Source organism: Lycium ferocissimum, chromosome 5 (genome assembly GCF_029784015.1).
Source record: "Lycium ferocissimum isolate CSIRO_LF1 chromosome 5, AGI_CSIRO_Lferr_CH_V1, whole genome shotgun sequence".
Taxonomy (NCBI): Eukaryota; Viridiplantae; Streptophyta; class Magnoliopsida; order Solanales; family Solanaceae; genus Lycium; species Lycium ferocissimum.
This window is the reverse complement of record NC_081346.1, coordinates 5,065,043-5,080,590: the sequence shown is the minus strand read 5'-3', so window position 1 is coordinate 5,080,590 and position 15,548 is coordinate 5,065,043. Positions and strand designations below refer to the sequence as shown.

Below are 15,548 nucleotides of genomic sequence, written 5' to 3'. Positions count from 1 at the left end.
TCATATTCATTAACCTACGTTCAGTGCAATGAGAAGCGAAAAGTTGGTAAGCTTAGAAACTCCGTCTAGATGGTATGACTGAGAAAAGGACATAAATGGTCCCTTAACTATGAGAGTAGGTTCAAAATAGTCCCTTAACTATGCACTTAATAATTTTGATCCTTTAAGTTTACCGTAAGTTAACAAAAATGGTCCCTTAACTATGAGGGTTGGTTAAAAATAATGCCTTAAGTATGAACTTAACAGCTTTGGTCCTATAAGTTCGCCAAAAGTTAACACTTTTAGCCTCCGACAAAATATTTATCGAACTCTGTTTGTTAGATTTGACGAGAACTATGGAAAAAAAGGAAAAAATTAGCGAGAACTCACATTTAGAGGTACACATTACTAAAGAAAAGGCCAAATACCTCGAGACAAAACCGACGTAAGTAAATTATAAATAGCAGAAACTACCAAAATTGTCACTGCTACAAATAAGCGAAAAAACGATGGACGGAAAAAATGTGCGATGGATAAAATCGATTTTCGAACACTATTTTTTTTAATTTTTTATTGTTTTTTTTTGAAAACATTATCAAGTTTGTAGGTTTTTGCAACGGACGTCGATTTTTTTCCAAGATATTTCGAGGTAAAAATGTGCAAATTTTTTTTTTTTTCAAAAGAATCACTACGATGGAAGTATTTATTTTTATACGACTTATTAATTTTTCGGTAAAAGTGAGTACTTAAGGACTATTTTTAACCAACCCTCATAGTGCATTTTGTTAACTTATGACAAACTTAAAGCACCAAAATAGCTGATAGTGGACTCCCTCGGTTTTAATCGGCCTACCCTTTTAAATATTACCATTTTGTAGCTATATTTTGACAAAATAGTGTCTTTTGTTGCTTTGAGAACAAAGTAAAAAAACACTATTTTAGCCTTTACATTATTAAATTAGTTTGATATATTTTTTTTGCTATAATCGATTGACGTATGTCGATTTTTTTCCAAGATATTTGGCTTTTTTTTTTTATTAATTTTTTTTTTTTTATGTATTTCTTTTTTTGTTTTTTTGTGTTTTTGAAAAGTGAATGTATTTCAAATAATTTTTTCCCTTTTTTTTTCATAATTTAATCAAATCTATACAAACAAATACATTAAAAAATAGTGTATTAATATTTTATTGGATCCGACTAAAAAAAACCCTATTAACTTTTACACCACCACCACCAAAAACCCAAATGAGACAACTTAAAGACCAACAAAACTGTTAAGTGCATACTTAAGGGACTATTTTTAAGAGAGAGAGAGGGAGCACACAGAGGGAGAGGGAAGAGAGAGAGGGCCTCATAGTTAAGAGACCAATTTTGTTAACTTATGACAAATTTAAAGCACCAAAACAGTTAAGTGCATAGTTAGGAGACTATTTTGAACCTATAGTTAAGCTGCCATTTATGTTCTTTTCTCTGATATGACCATTTGACATTTGCCCAATAAAATATGCATATAAGTATCTCCTAATAGTAATGTTTTAAGAAAAGATCAACTGTAACACCAGGTTTTAGCGCCTATAACCACGCTAGAAGATTGATTATTATATGATTTCACTTGCATTCATATGTAGCGTGAAAGACACATAAAATTGCCATTTCCCAAGAAGATATAGCACATCTTTTGCACGCTCAAAGATATGATGCTCTTTTTTTTCTTTTTTTTTTCTTTTTATTAATTTCATGCCAGCAATTATAATGTTTCACAGATAATGTTTAGTCCGCTGGACACGTCAGCTGTATTTGACTCACTGATGAATTTTCCCTCTTCCACTTGCTTTTTTAGCTTGCACTCTTCATTCTGCTGGAAAACTGAGCTTTTAGCAATTTCTTCAAGCAACCCATAGATGCGAAGTTACAATTTATATGGGTCCTATTTCCTGTCTAACATTTCATTGGAGATATAGCATGCCCCAGACGGACAACAGGCAGAGAAATGATAGGGACGTGACGAACAAGTGTTTACGTCCTATTTGGATCATTTGGGAAAAAATAAATAGACATTTATTACAGATGATGCAAGGGGTACTGGCCTATAGACGAATATGGTTAAATCTCACCTAATTGTCAGATATTGTCGCGTCTCAAAATACGCTGAGACGATTGGCACGTAACAAACATCTTGTCTGCGCGAACATATATCATCTTTCTTATCGTTTACGAAACCACTAAAAGAAAATAAGTTCAGGTCCAACAACGTTATTAAGGATAAAAATGCGAAATAGTCGCCAACCAAATCCATAATCAATTTATGAAAATCAACCAACGTTAAGATAAAAAGAATCTCTAGCTCATATCCCACGCTAAGACCATGGAGCATCTAACAGAGTTACATGAGTTTGGAGTGCCGGCATGTAAACCCAAAATAAAAGAATAACTTAAATAAACTGCATAAATAAAATGGCGCTCCGCGAACACGCGTGGCTCACCTCAACAACAAAATCCATTCACGAAGTCTTCAATTACCACGCCTGCTCCTCAACGACAAGGTTTGCATGGATACGCAGTAAGGAGTGAGTTATACATAAATATAACCCAGTAAGATCCTCAACCTGCCACTCTAAATACCCCTGGAATAAGTGTTAGAAAATACAAACACACAACAAGCACTTTATATTATGCACAAGAATTATATCGTAATGTAATATCCGACAAGGTCCAAATAATCGTTTATCAAGAATAGTATATATCTCAACACAATTTACACTACTTGACCATTATACAGCCAGCTAAAGAATTTATCAACACCCCGCATCCACAACAACATACACAATGTGTCAAATATATCATGAAGCATACACAATGCTCGAGAACCATACACAATGCCTCAATAAAATCAAGAAGCATACACAATGCTAAGGAGAGCATACACAATGCCCAGTAAAATTAAGAAGCATACACAATGTCAAAGGGAATCATACACAATGCCCCAATCTCATGGGGCAATTTGAATCACACGACGTGTCAAAAACATATCTGTCACGTCCCAAAATACCCGCTAGACGTGATTGGCACCCAGCAGACACCAATCTCATGTATGCTCCCTTTGGCATGTGTATTGGCTTGTATGCCCTTAGCATCAGTGTATGCTTTCGATTTTATCGAGGCATCGTGTATGCTTTTTGATATATTTGACACATCAGGTTGTCATTGATTCAGAGTGTTGATAAATTCTTTAACTCATGTCATATGACAGTCTTTAGTGTAAATTGTGTTGAGATATATACTATTCTTGATAAACGATTATTTGGACCTTGTCGGATATTATATTACGATATAATTCTTGTGCATAATATAAAGTGTTTGGTGTGTGTTTGTATTTTCTAACACTTATTCCAGGGATATTTAGAGTGGCAGGTCGAGAATCTTACCGGATTATATTTATGTATAACTCACTCCTTACCTGCATGTCCATGCAGATACTGTCGTTGAGAACGAGGCTGGTAATTGAAGACTTCGTGAGTGGATTCTGTTGCTGAGGTGAGCTACCGCATTGTTCGTCGAGGCAGCCATTTCAACTTTATCTAATTTATTTCTAGTTATTTCTTTTATTTTGGGTTTACATTCCCGGCACTCAAACTCATGTAAATTCTATTAGATGCTCCATGGTCTTAGCGTGGGATGTGGACTAGAGATTCTTTTTATCTTAACATTGGTTGATTTTCATAAATTGATTATGGATTTGATTGGCGCTATTTCGCGTTTTTATCCTTAATAACATTGTTGGACCTGCACTTATTTTCTTTTAGTGCTTTCGTAAATGATTAAGAGTATCATATATGGTTCGCCTGGCGAGTGGTGTTTGTTGGGTGCCAATCACGTCTAGCAGGTATTTTGGAACGTGACAGATATGTTTTTGACACGTCTTGTGTTATTAATGGAAATTATTGGATTTAACAAAAAGTAACATTGCAGCTCAATTCACAGATGATATCAGTTTTTGCATCACTCAATTGATTATACAAACTAATTACAATTTTCTGTTCTCAGATCCCAAAGCTCTACCATTTCAAAATTCCAGGAAAACAAACCAGAAGAATAAATCGGAAGATGACGAAGAAATAATATCTATCAGAACTGTGAACCCAAAAAGGAAAAAGAAAGAAAGGGGGTTCAATCCCTAAAAGAATAGAGATATCAAACAACTACATTTATGCGCGTCCATCACGGAGATGTCTCTGACTCCGCGGTCATTTTGCCATTATCTGGTCGGTCAATTTCTTTACGAGAAGCTTCCCACAGTTGCTGTTCTATCCCCAGCTTCCTCAATTCTATTAAACCTCTTTCAACTGTGAAAATGAGCAACGGATTACATTCGGCCAATAAACTCTAATACACAATTCAAAGACACTTTCTAAAGACCTCCGATTTTCAAATTTCAAGTCCTCAGAAGGTAATTCATTTATTGCATAATGAAAGATTAAAAAGGATAAACAGACTAATAACGTTGTCCACAAAGGTATATCTAGTCATCATTCTTTCCTCTGAAAGAATACCCCCCCCCCCCCCCCCCCCCCTTTTTTTCTAACCTGAATCCCTCATCATGCCAAGCATCATCTATAAACTTTGAAAAGAATGATGGAAGGAATTACAAATAGGTGGTAATGCCATCACACTCGGTAACAACATCCAGTGAGCACAATAAACTCAATCTGGAATAGGTTACGTCAAGCCCTATCAGTGGGAATGGTAATAGTTTCAATTCTTTTAGCTGTCCTCCATAAATATGTAAGATAATAGAGAAACGAAATAGCACGCATGGATGGAAGACACAATTATAGAAGCTCTATTCTATCGCACCATTGGAAACATGAAATCTAGTGTAACACTAGCTTTGCAGGTCCAATGCTAACCAATGCATGTGATGATCAATTACAGCTTTACATAAGAAAAGCTCTTCCACCAGGGCCTATAAAAGAATGTTCTACGGCACCACCGACAATATGATGTCTAGGTAAAAACTAGCTTTTGGGTCCAATCTAACCAATGCCAATCATAATTAGGAGACAAAGTAATGCCAATTATAGTTTTACACAATATAGATTTTCCACCAAGCCTACAAAGTACGGACTTCGCAACCATGATAAGTGGAAGCTCCTAACGTGCTTTTAGGGGCATCTTAATAACTATCCAGGTAGAGCAAATAGTAACTCCTTTATAAGTTATGGGGCAAAATAGTTTTCAACTATTTCTGTATTTGTTTTACAACTTCAACCCTATTACATGTGTACCTTCACGTAGTATTTGTTCAGAATTTTTTCTTTTACTTTCCTTGGAACTGTTTAAATTGAAAATTTCAGATCATAATTGTTGCTCGAACTTGTGAGACACTATTTGGTTGTAACTTTTCCCAGGATGGTATATTAATAAAAGTTACATATTGCCAATAACACAAGAATTTGTGATTTTTCAAAAGATTTCAATTTCCATGTTAAATATTATTTCCCAAAAGTTAAAATGAGAAGTTCCTTCGAAAGAGTTGAGAAAAATAAAAGAAAATTATAATAGGAGACAAAGCATGTAGGAAAGTGGAGTGTAGTAGAAAGACTAATTTAGCCCCTATCCTACTCAAGCTAGCATCATAAAATGGAGGCATCCAGATGGTTAAACTATAATGGTTCAAGAGACTTGGCTATTTATTGCAGGAGTTTGGGCTTTCATTAGTAGTATAAAATAATTAAGTTTTTTATGCTCAAAACTTGATTAAACATAATAGGATTCTAGGTACATGGACTTTCTAGGAAGAAACTTTTTTTTTTTTTTTTTTTTTTGAAAATGAGAACGATTTACGTGGCAACAATGGAATGTGAAAGCTAAGACCGAAGATTTACGTGGCAACAATGGAATGTGAAAGCTAAGACCGAAGACCATTATTTGAACTTTTATTAGTAGTATGTATGGGTCGTATTCCTTTATTCAAGAAAAATGTTGAGGAAGTGAATTACCATCAACTGCATCATGAGTGGTTGGTGTCTGTCCACTACGGCCAATCCAGACCTGAAGCCTCTCTTCTGCAATATCTTCTTCTACACAATGCACTTTGGCTCTCCTCCAAAAGTATGTAAGCCAAGCCTGCAATTTTAAACAATGGTTCATCATGTGGTGGAACTAATGCAACTGACATTGGGTCGAGTGCAAAGATCAAATACTCCTCAAGACTGGTATCTTCTACTAGTTTCGACGATCGACTAAACCATCGCCTCTATTCAGAACTTTATAGATCTAACAAACTTTCCATCCAGTAAGATTGGTCTCACCAGGAGAAAAAAAAAAATTCTTTGATGGGTATAGGAGTATGATACGTATAACTTCATTATGCTATGAGTAAAACAATCAAAAAGCTCAACCATCCCAGCATGCCAACTGATACAGGGGCTAACACAACAGAAGAAGAGGAAATGGCTCCATAACAAAATAAATAAATCACAAAAAGGACAGCAGACCTCCTTGAAAAGAACATCTTCCGACTCCTCTTGGCTTAACTCTGCAACCAAAACACACAGGTCTAGATCAACCCTCGTAAAGAAACCCAAGAAAGAAGGTACATCTTATACCGTAACAAATCAACATGTCTATCATTTTCCAGTGTTAGCAAGCCATGACCTATACCAAACAGCGTAAAAAAAGAACAAAAACTGAAGTCCAAAGGGGGAAATGAAATTGATTTATAAAAAGAGTTGCATCTATAACATCTGCATATAGGATCAAGAAGGGATTATTCCAGCTGCTGTCAAATAAACAAAAAGGACAGCCCGGTGCACAAAGCATCCGGCGTTAGCAGGGTGCGGGGAAGGGCCGCACCCAAGGGATGTGATGTAGACAGCCTACCCTAATGAAAGCATTAGTGTCTGCTTCCACGGCTCGAACCCGTGACCTATCACACAGATACAACTAACCTGTTGCTCTGAGGGGAAAAAGGAAGGGGGGGGGGGGGGTTGTTCTTAAAGACCCCCCAGCCCTGCAGGCGAATTGAGTCCAGAAAAGGGGAATGACATTAAGGCACTTCATTAAACAACTTTTTTAACAAATTCTAGATATAGAAATGTAGATAATTGATCTACCAATCCTAGTTAAGGAGGATATTCAAAAACCAGAAACTCGAGGTATTCCAGGTATTCCAAATCAAACATGTTCAAATTTGTATCAAGTGGATTGAGCATGTTCCTTACCATATGCTTCCATCAACTTGGGGTCAGCAGATGATTTAGGATCTGCCAAGCAACAAAAGCATTAAAAACAGAGTAAGTGTTATTCTTTTATTTTTATTTTTTAGACTATTCTATTTTCAAACTAACAAAAGATGGAACAGCAAGAAGACTAGCAATTTAATCATCAAGGAGAAGTACATGCGCCACTGGATGTTCAGTGAGCAGTCAAGCTAATAATAGTCATTAGGATGGGAAACAACCCAGAGATGGCCAATGGCCAACGTAATCCATCCTTAAAGTTTCGTGCTCAACGGAGCACTTCTCATATGCAGGTTTACATGGCCAGAAGACGATAGCCACCCTTTGGTAAGGGCAACAGGCATTTGCTCTAAGCTGATCACTGTGCCCTACTGCAATTATGGACTGTCAGATATGGTGTCAACATAAATGTGTAAACTCTAGGAGATCGAAACTTAGATGTGTAAAAGCATACAGCAGATAAACGTGAGATGAGAGGAGTACAAACTAGAAAAAATCAGTTTCATCCATTGAAACAACAAAACTGCAAATTCAAACAAAATTTTAAGTCATACCAGAGGACTGCCGGACTACATTTGAGCGCCGATGCTGTGCCAATGCAAGAATAACAGCATCCTCAACCTAAAAGCAGAAAAAAATGTTGTTTACAGAATATACTGCACAGCTTTTACGACATATAATAGGAAGGAAGCAAACAGAAACCTTGAGGGAAGCTAATTCTCTTAGAGCCATCTCAACTGACAGCATACTCTCAATATTTCCCTCTCCAGATAAGTCACTAATGTCACGAGCACGTTTGCTCCGATCAGAATCATCACCACCTGCTCAACACAAGAGAGAATAAAATCCAACTTAGATGCAAAGAGAGAAACATAGACATAGAAAGAAAGGAATATTTTGAAGTTAATGCAGGATGGAAAATTGCAAGGGAAGAGCTAAGCACCACTCCAGGATTCCTCCCTGGCCTTCTGCCCAGCAGAAATCACAACTTCAAATGGAAGAGGTGCAAAAGATGACCAGTGTTCATGCTTCGTCCCTGCTATATCTGCACAGATACCTAAAACCACAAAAGTTAGCCCACCTAACTATTAGCCCCCTTAAAGAAACCACATGACTAAACAGCCTCAAATAACCCAGGAAGAACACACTTATAAAATAGAGCAGTTAGCCAATTTATTTGGTTTCCGGAGTAAGATTGAACATGAAAGAGAATAGGCTACTATTTAATTCATTATGAGACTCCCACCACATTCATTTTGTTGAGTAAAATCCATAATTGGTCCTCAACTTATCACCAACTATATCCCAATTTCATCCCTAACTTATCTTGAATGTTAATTTCATTCTAAACATCAGACATGATCTAAAAAGGTTCCTAGGATGGTCAGCCGAACAATTTCAACTAGAAGTGGCTTCGTTTCTTTTGTGAAAAATGTTATGAGCCAGGTGGCTTATCTTGGTGATTATAGCAATTGAGTGAGTCAAAAGTTTCTGCAAGGCTCTCGCGGACCATGAAAAAATAAGATAGTCAAGCACCCATTTGTAAATGGCCAATGGGTTCAAAACCAAGTAGAGACAAACTAAAGAAAGCAATGGTTGATTTCAACTCATCCATCTACATCTTGGTGGAAGCTAGCAAGTAACCAGTAGATTAATCGAGGTGGGGGCTAGTTGTCCGGAATACCTACATTAAGGAAATTTAAAATTAAGAAAAGTCACATGTAAAGCTAAATTGCCCACAGATTCGAAACTCTAGGGAACATGAGCCCAGCTCCTCCACTCTCCTCTTAATTTCTTCACGGCGGGGTAACCCGCATATCGCATGTTTTTGAGATATGTTGCGAAAGATTCCTACCTCGCCATGGAAACCTCATAATAGAACAATGCACCTGCATATTCCTGGTAATAAAAAGGAAGGAATAAAGGGAATACAGTTTGAGATCCTTTCTGGATTTGCTTCATTTTGGATAACTATGCCTCAATTCCAAGCAAGTTGGGGCCAGTCATATGAATCCTCAGTGTCCGTTTCACTCCATCACAGTTCGTTTTAGTCCACTATTACAAAAATTAGAAATTTTCTACATTTTCTAAGGGCTCTAAATCTCTGGAAAGAATAAAAGACTCCTAGCACATTGGACCTAAAGTTAATGTACTACTATAACTAAACTGAATCCCAACCAATTGGTGTTGCCTTATATATATATCTTATTATTCTATTATGCCCTTTTATTAGCTAGGTCTGCATGGATTCCAATTTAAAAGAGATTGTAAGTCATTCAAGGCAACTTCTTCCATGTGATTTTACATATTCTCGGTCGCCCTTTTAACGCGTTCAATCACAACGGTGTCACACTTAGGGACCCGTGCATCTTGAGGTTCAATGTAGGACAAATTTGATATTCCTTGAACCTTCTCTACCTAAAACTTCATCTATTTCTTAAGGGCAGAATGGCCTAGGACCCCCCAGACTTGTTATCTCTTATTTAGTGCACACCTAAACTATGCGTTGACTTAATTACCCCCTGAACTTAGTAATATGATAGCCTCGACCCCCCTAGATGCTGATGTGGCAAAGAGCGCGGATACACTCTCTTTTAGACGCGTGGAAGGGTGAAAAATCAAAAAATCAGCTTCCAAATGGGGTATGTTTCAACTAATAATTGCCTCATAATCAATAAAATGATTTATTTGATCCAATTGTATTTCTTTTTGGTTTTTCTTAATATACATTGCATATTTTATCCCAATTGTGTTTTTTTCTTTTTTGATATGATGATTGTTTATTTCAGCTATGTATTTTTTTATTTTTTTTGGTTTTTTGGATCCAAATCTAAATAACTTAGTTGAAAGTTTCAACTTGAAACTCTATTATTTTAGCCAAATAAAAATAAGGTTTAGCAAAAGTAATGAAGTTTAGACAGTGTATTTTCTACAAAAATATTGCGTATTTTTCTTTTCATGCAATTACTATTTAATTCAACTGTGCATTATTTTTTTGGGGTCAAATTCGTAAAATATTTGGTTAATATTTTATTTGATTTTCTTTTTAGATGCAATGATTATTTGTTCTAACTGTGTATTTCTTCTTTTCCTGACCAAATATATAAAAATAAATTGATTAGAATATCCTTATCTTCTTGATTAGAATATCCTTATCTTTAGGCAAATAAAAAAATTATAGTCAAAATATTTTCAAGTTCTTTTACAGATTTGACCCGAAAAAGATGATTTAAATAATTGTTGTACTTAAAAAGGTAAAAATATTTTATCCTTTAAAAAATGCCACATGGACAAAAAAATCCATGTGGTAGCGCGTGTGTCACACTTCCATGGGTTGTCATCGTCTAAGGGGGTCGTGCCTATCATATTTTCAAGTTGAGGGGGGTAATTAGGCCAACGTAAACTTTAGGTGTACATTGCATAAAAATCGACAAGTTCAGGGGGGGTCTTGATCTATTCTGCCATTTCTTAAGTCAACTGACTGGGAGGGCTTTCTCAACTTCATAGTTGCTACATTATGGACACTTTCAGTGATCATGGTATTTTTTTACTTGTTAAGCCAAGAAATACGTTTTCTCCTAAATAAGCAATGAAAGATGTCAGAGCAGTAACTATACATAATACAACCCCTAATTAATCCACAAGAAAGATGCTGATTAAGCAAATTACCATATTGTACAGCTAGGCCCCAGTATCGAGAAAGCCAACATCTCTTTAGAACCACCTCCTCCTAGAATATGTCAAAAGGACAACAGAGATCAAAGTGAGGAAGACTGAGTAGTGAGTAGCACGCTTTGAAGCAAAGCCAAAAAGTTATCTCATCAGAATTCAAACAACAACCATCTCTTCATGGGTCAAAATCATCCTCTGTGTCATCGTTCGAAGAGCTTTTGCTTCAGATTCAGCTTCCTGAAGCTGTTCCATTGCATTTGCAGTGTCGTCCTTCAAGTTCTGGATAAAGCAAAATTTGCATAAAAATTTAAAAGAAAGATCAATGACAACAAAAACACAAAGCACCCAGAGAGTAGCATGACTTTTTTTTTTTTCCGCCCGGGTGGGGGGGGGGGGGTGGATAGGTTCTAAGAGTAGCAGGAACTAACTTCAATTTCTGTACGAAGTATCGTAATTTCATCATCTCTTCCATCCTTAGTTTGCTGTGCAGCTTTAAGAGCAGCCTGCAATAACATTGCAGGAGAAGAACATTATCGTCAAACCAAAAGCAATAGAAGCACAAACATTAAGCAAGCAAGACTGGTTATTATCATAATTCCCGATAGACTTGTCTAGACACGTAAATTAATATTAAAAGACTAAAAAGTTTGACAAGCAACAATCTTTGACGCATCAGTGACACAGTTAAGCAACAATGTTTCTTTACTAGTTGTATTCACAGTTCTTCAAGCTACCTCTCTCTGGCGAAGTGCTTCTTGCTTCCTGTAGTCATTTGCATACCATCAGACAATGTTTGTTAAGCAGAAATATGGAAGGGGAGAAAACATTACAAATAGTACCTGCTTAATAATTTGGCTTCAAGTGATACTCCTTCTCCAAGAGCAGCAACCTGTAAATAAGGAATTGCAATAGCTTCAAACAACTGTTAAATCTAGAAAACTAGAAAGACCAAACATGACCTCAACAACTAGAATCCCGTTCTATTAAGCCATAAGTAATATATGTTCTCCTTGGGTAAAGACCAGTTAGAGTTATTATCATTAGTTGACTGAAACTGCTTTCGTACAATAATGAGCTGCACCCCTTTTGTTGGTGTTTATAATTAACCATACATTTTAAAAATGTCCCAGGAATAGATTTAATTATAGTAGGTCAAATTGAGATCACCCTCAAGAAATCACCATCAACAGTGTAGACCATTACTATTGGTAAATCACCTGTTGCTCCAACAAACGAACCCTAGCTTCAGATTCTTCACGTTGTTCTTCTGTACGACGTAGCTGTAAAATACATCACCCATTGTGATCCAAAAAGTTACAAAGTCACACAAACTATTTTTTCATCTATCCTTTTCATGTAGAAAGGTTAAAAAACTAACCTTATCTAAAATAACATCGTTTTCTTCTTGAAGCATATCAAGCTGCAAAGAAATTACAAAAGTCTCATTTGAATGTTAACAGAATTGTCATTATCCAATCGTCTGAATTATGCGAGCCTCAAGAGATGATGAAGACATGCACCGGAATGGACAAGTCTAGCCTATTTTAGAAGCCATCCAGGTACCATATTCACTTAGATGACATACCTCATCACGAAGCGCAGAAGCTTCGTGCTCATTTCCTGAATCCTTCAAATCAATGCGTCCTAATTCTGGTGTGAACCTAAAATTATTATTCTCTAATACAGTTAAAAATCATTGTCTCTTGCCGTGATAAACAACGAATACACATTGCATCAAGATATTACACGGATTAAGGGGACATCAATTACAATACAATTTTCAAATATGTCATATGGTTTTGCGCCAGCCCTCCTGTATGTCAAATGAAGTCAGGAAGAAGGCTTATTAAGTAGTCTGACATATGGGATTAAGGGGCAGTCGACTAATAGTTGATTGATTGCTCTTGAAAATCACAGGAATAGTCCTTAATTCTATGTAGTCCGTCATGAATTCACTAGATAAATTATGTTAACTTCCAAACTTTTATAAACAAATAGTCTTTTTCTGGTCCACCACCAAGTCCCAAGTCTTTCTTATTTATTACATTAGGAAGCACAGTTGGTGGGCTTCTTCGACTCAAAGACATTGGGTGGGTCATTAAACAGCATAAGCAATACCATCAAGAAAAAGATGGTTTAAAATGCCAAAAGTTAAAAAAGATGAGTACTAGACAGTGTCACAGTAGCTCAACATCAGCGTCAGATCACAAGTTCACAATTTCAATTTCAATCCAACTGTAATCGGTTTATAATTCAAGTTTCAAAATGGACAAGACAGAAGTAGCAATCCATAGTTTCAATGCAAGTATTAATAAGCACTCGAAAGTTGAAGTTACATGGCATACTAGTTTCGTCAAAATACTTTTCTGATGATGTAGTTTAGTCAAATTAGTCAAATATTAAGTCAAAATATAAGTAATAGTTATTATCAGTAGAAGATAAAGAAAATGACAATTGTTACCTTTTTACCTATCCAAAAAACACGATTGTTACCTTTTCTCTCTCAAGCGATTACTAGGAGGTTCTACTGGCGGTATGGAAACTGGAGTTCTCAACGTTGACCTACTTGGTGGCGCTATTGCTCCAGTTGTTGTTGTTGCAGCTGATGTACGAACAGACATCGAGGAGGATCTTCCAGTAGACGATGAACGAACTGAAGGAGTGTGATCCATAAAGTTCCGACCTAACTAAACATGATAGCATCTAATTACCATCAGAAAAGGAGCCTTCAGCAAAGTATTTGCATGATTAGTTATAAAGCATTTGTCTTTTACAAAAGAAAAAGTTACTAGTGGAAATGTCTTCCATGAAGTGATTAACAGATCACAAGAGTTGCCAGACTTGATACTTATGCAACACAGAAAGCTCTTTAGACAGAAGCCAATTTTTCATCCCCTTTTGTTGAATAAAGAAGCCAATTTTTTATTATAGCCCGCACCCAATAGCATGTGGCTTCATGACTTCTTCTTACTCCCCCCCCCCCCCCCCCCCGGGGCCTGTGTAAATGCCTGCTCGCAAGACGAGAAATAAACTTCTGATAACAGCCTTTGGCCTTTAGATTTTAGAACGAGATATATCGAAAACAAAATTATCTCATTGACTCTTGAGCCAGTGGAAGAAAAGTCAAATCAAAAACCACAAGTGCACTTTCCCTCATAGTCAAGCAATGTTAGCACATGTTTCCAGTCAGAAAGAGTGTTGCATAAGAAAAGGGTTGACCTGCAAATAATTTTTTTTCCCTCATCTAATTCACTCTTCTTTTTTCCCAATCAAGAATCTGATTAACCAACTGATTCCAATTCAAACAACTTCCACTAAATTAAGCAACAACGAATCATTCATAATCTCTCACCAAATCATGCAATAGTTAATACTCGCTCTATCCCAAATTATGTGATACTTTTCACTCCCAAGATTCAAACTGCATGAACTTTGAGTTAATCTAATCCAATCCATAGCTTCAAAGTTTAGCCAAATTGACCTCGAAAAGCGAAAAGTATCACATAAATTGAAACATAACATACAGAGGGAGTAACTACCAGAATATTTAGCATAGGAAACACAATTCAATAAGAAAAAAAAAGTGTATTGCCTAAGAAAAGGGTTGACCTGCAAATATATTTTTTTCATCCCCTAATTCACTCTTTTCTTTTTTATCTGATTAAGCAACTGGTTCCAATCCAAACAAATTCCACTAAATTAGGCAACAATCTCACATCAAATCATACAAAAAATCAATAACTAACAGCAAATCCAGTATAACAAACACAATTCAATTCAATTTAAAAAAAAAAAAGGTAAATAAGAAATTACCGAGGGAGAAGGAGATCTATTAGGCTTAGCTAATGAAATAGCAGACAAACCACTACTCTTGTTATTGCTATTACTATTACTACTCCGATGGTTCCGAAACCCTAGATCATCATCATCATCATCGTCATCATCATCATCAAGTCTATTATTCGAAGAAGCCATAACTTGTGCTAAACGCTGAGCAGCAGCTTTAGCGGCGACGTTTTGAGTTCTCTTTATAGTAGACATGCCTGTAGCAGTAGGTGGTAATCGAGCACGTGGATGAGCTGGTGATCCTACTGGTGAAGATGAACCTGTACTGCTTGATCCTCCACTCCATTGACGCGCGTACACCGGACTTCCCGTACGCCGCCGATCCATCTGATTGTCTAGAAGGTTCTAGATTTTCTCCGAGAAGAAAGAGATTTGACGGATAAAAAGAAACGCGTATCGCGGGAGAGACGATAAAAACGGAAGAGATGACCGTTTAGAAAGACAGCTATGAGTAGCTTTGATTTCAGAGCGACTTCAGTTACCGTCAAATGGCCCTTGAGCTAAATTTTTTTTTTTGTTTATTTTCATCTCGGTGGCGAAGACCCCAAACTTCTTATTTGCTCCTCTTAACTCCCTTTTAAGAAGCCTTTTCTTCTCTTATACTCCTAATACATACAAAGAATATTTCAAACTCTAAATTCAACATGAGATAACATTTTAGTTATAATTTTTTTTAAAAAAAAAATCATTAGGAAGGATGATTATTTTTACCAAATTACAAATTAATACTTTTATAGAGATTTCATAATATAGTGTATATGCGGAAATGAGGTTGTTGCGGTGGATGTGTGGGCATATTAGGAGAGATGA

At 36.3% G+C, this 15,548-nt stretch overlaps 1 protein-coding gene across 2 annotated transcripts; it reads right to left on the bottom strand.

Annotated features, from left to right (window-relative positions):
* Positions 1–3,966: 3,966 nt before the first annotated feature.
* Positions 3,967–15,316, bottom strand: LOC132055581 (coiled-coil domain-containing protein SCD2-like). Of its 2 annotated transcripts, none has more exons than XM_059447475.1 (17): positions 14,706–15,316; positions 13,386–13,579; positions 12,478–12,553; positions 12,271–12,312; positions 12,110–12,172; positions 11,732–11,781; positions 11,627–11,654; positions 11,321–11,395; positions 11,061–11,171; positions 10,890–10,950; positions 8,164–8,277; positions 7,923–8,041; positions 7,775–7,841; positions 7,203–7,244; positions 6,477–6,517; positions 5,979–6,105; positions 3,967–4,322 (listed from the first exon to the last, which is right to left on the bottom strand). In XM_059447475.1, the coding sequence occupies exons 1-17, from the start codon at positions 15,063–15,065 to the stop codon at positions 4,198–4,200; spliced, it is 1,695 nt and encodes a 564-aa protein (XP_059303458.1). In that variant the 5' UTR covers positions 15,066–15,316; the 3' UTR covers positions 3,967–4,197. The 2 variants fall into 2 exon arrangements, with proteins under 2 accessions (XP_059303458.1, XP_059303459.1); XM_059447476.1 differs by having other exon boundaries at positions 13,386–13,575; positions 14,706–14,844.
* Between the last annotated feature and the right edge of the window lie 232 nt (positions 15,317–15,548).

Coding starts and splice junctions, on each gene's coding strand:
- LOC132055581 (XM_059447475.1), bottom strand. CDS start 15,065: ATGGATCGGCGGCGTACGGGAAGTCCGGTGTACGCGCGTCAATGGAGT. Junction 7,842..7,922: donor GAGAATTAGCTTCCCTCAAG/GTTTCTGTTTGC, acceptor TTCTGCTTTTAG/GTTGAGGATGCTGTTATTCT. Junction 6,518..7,202: donor CAAGTTGATGGAAGCATATG/GTAAGGAACATG, acceptor TTTTGGTTGCAG/AGTTAAGCCAAGAGGAGTCG.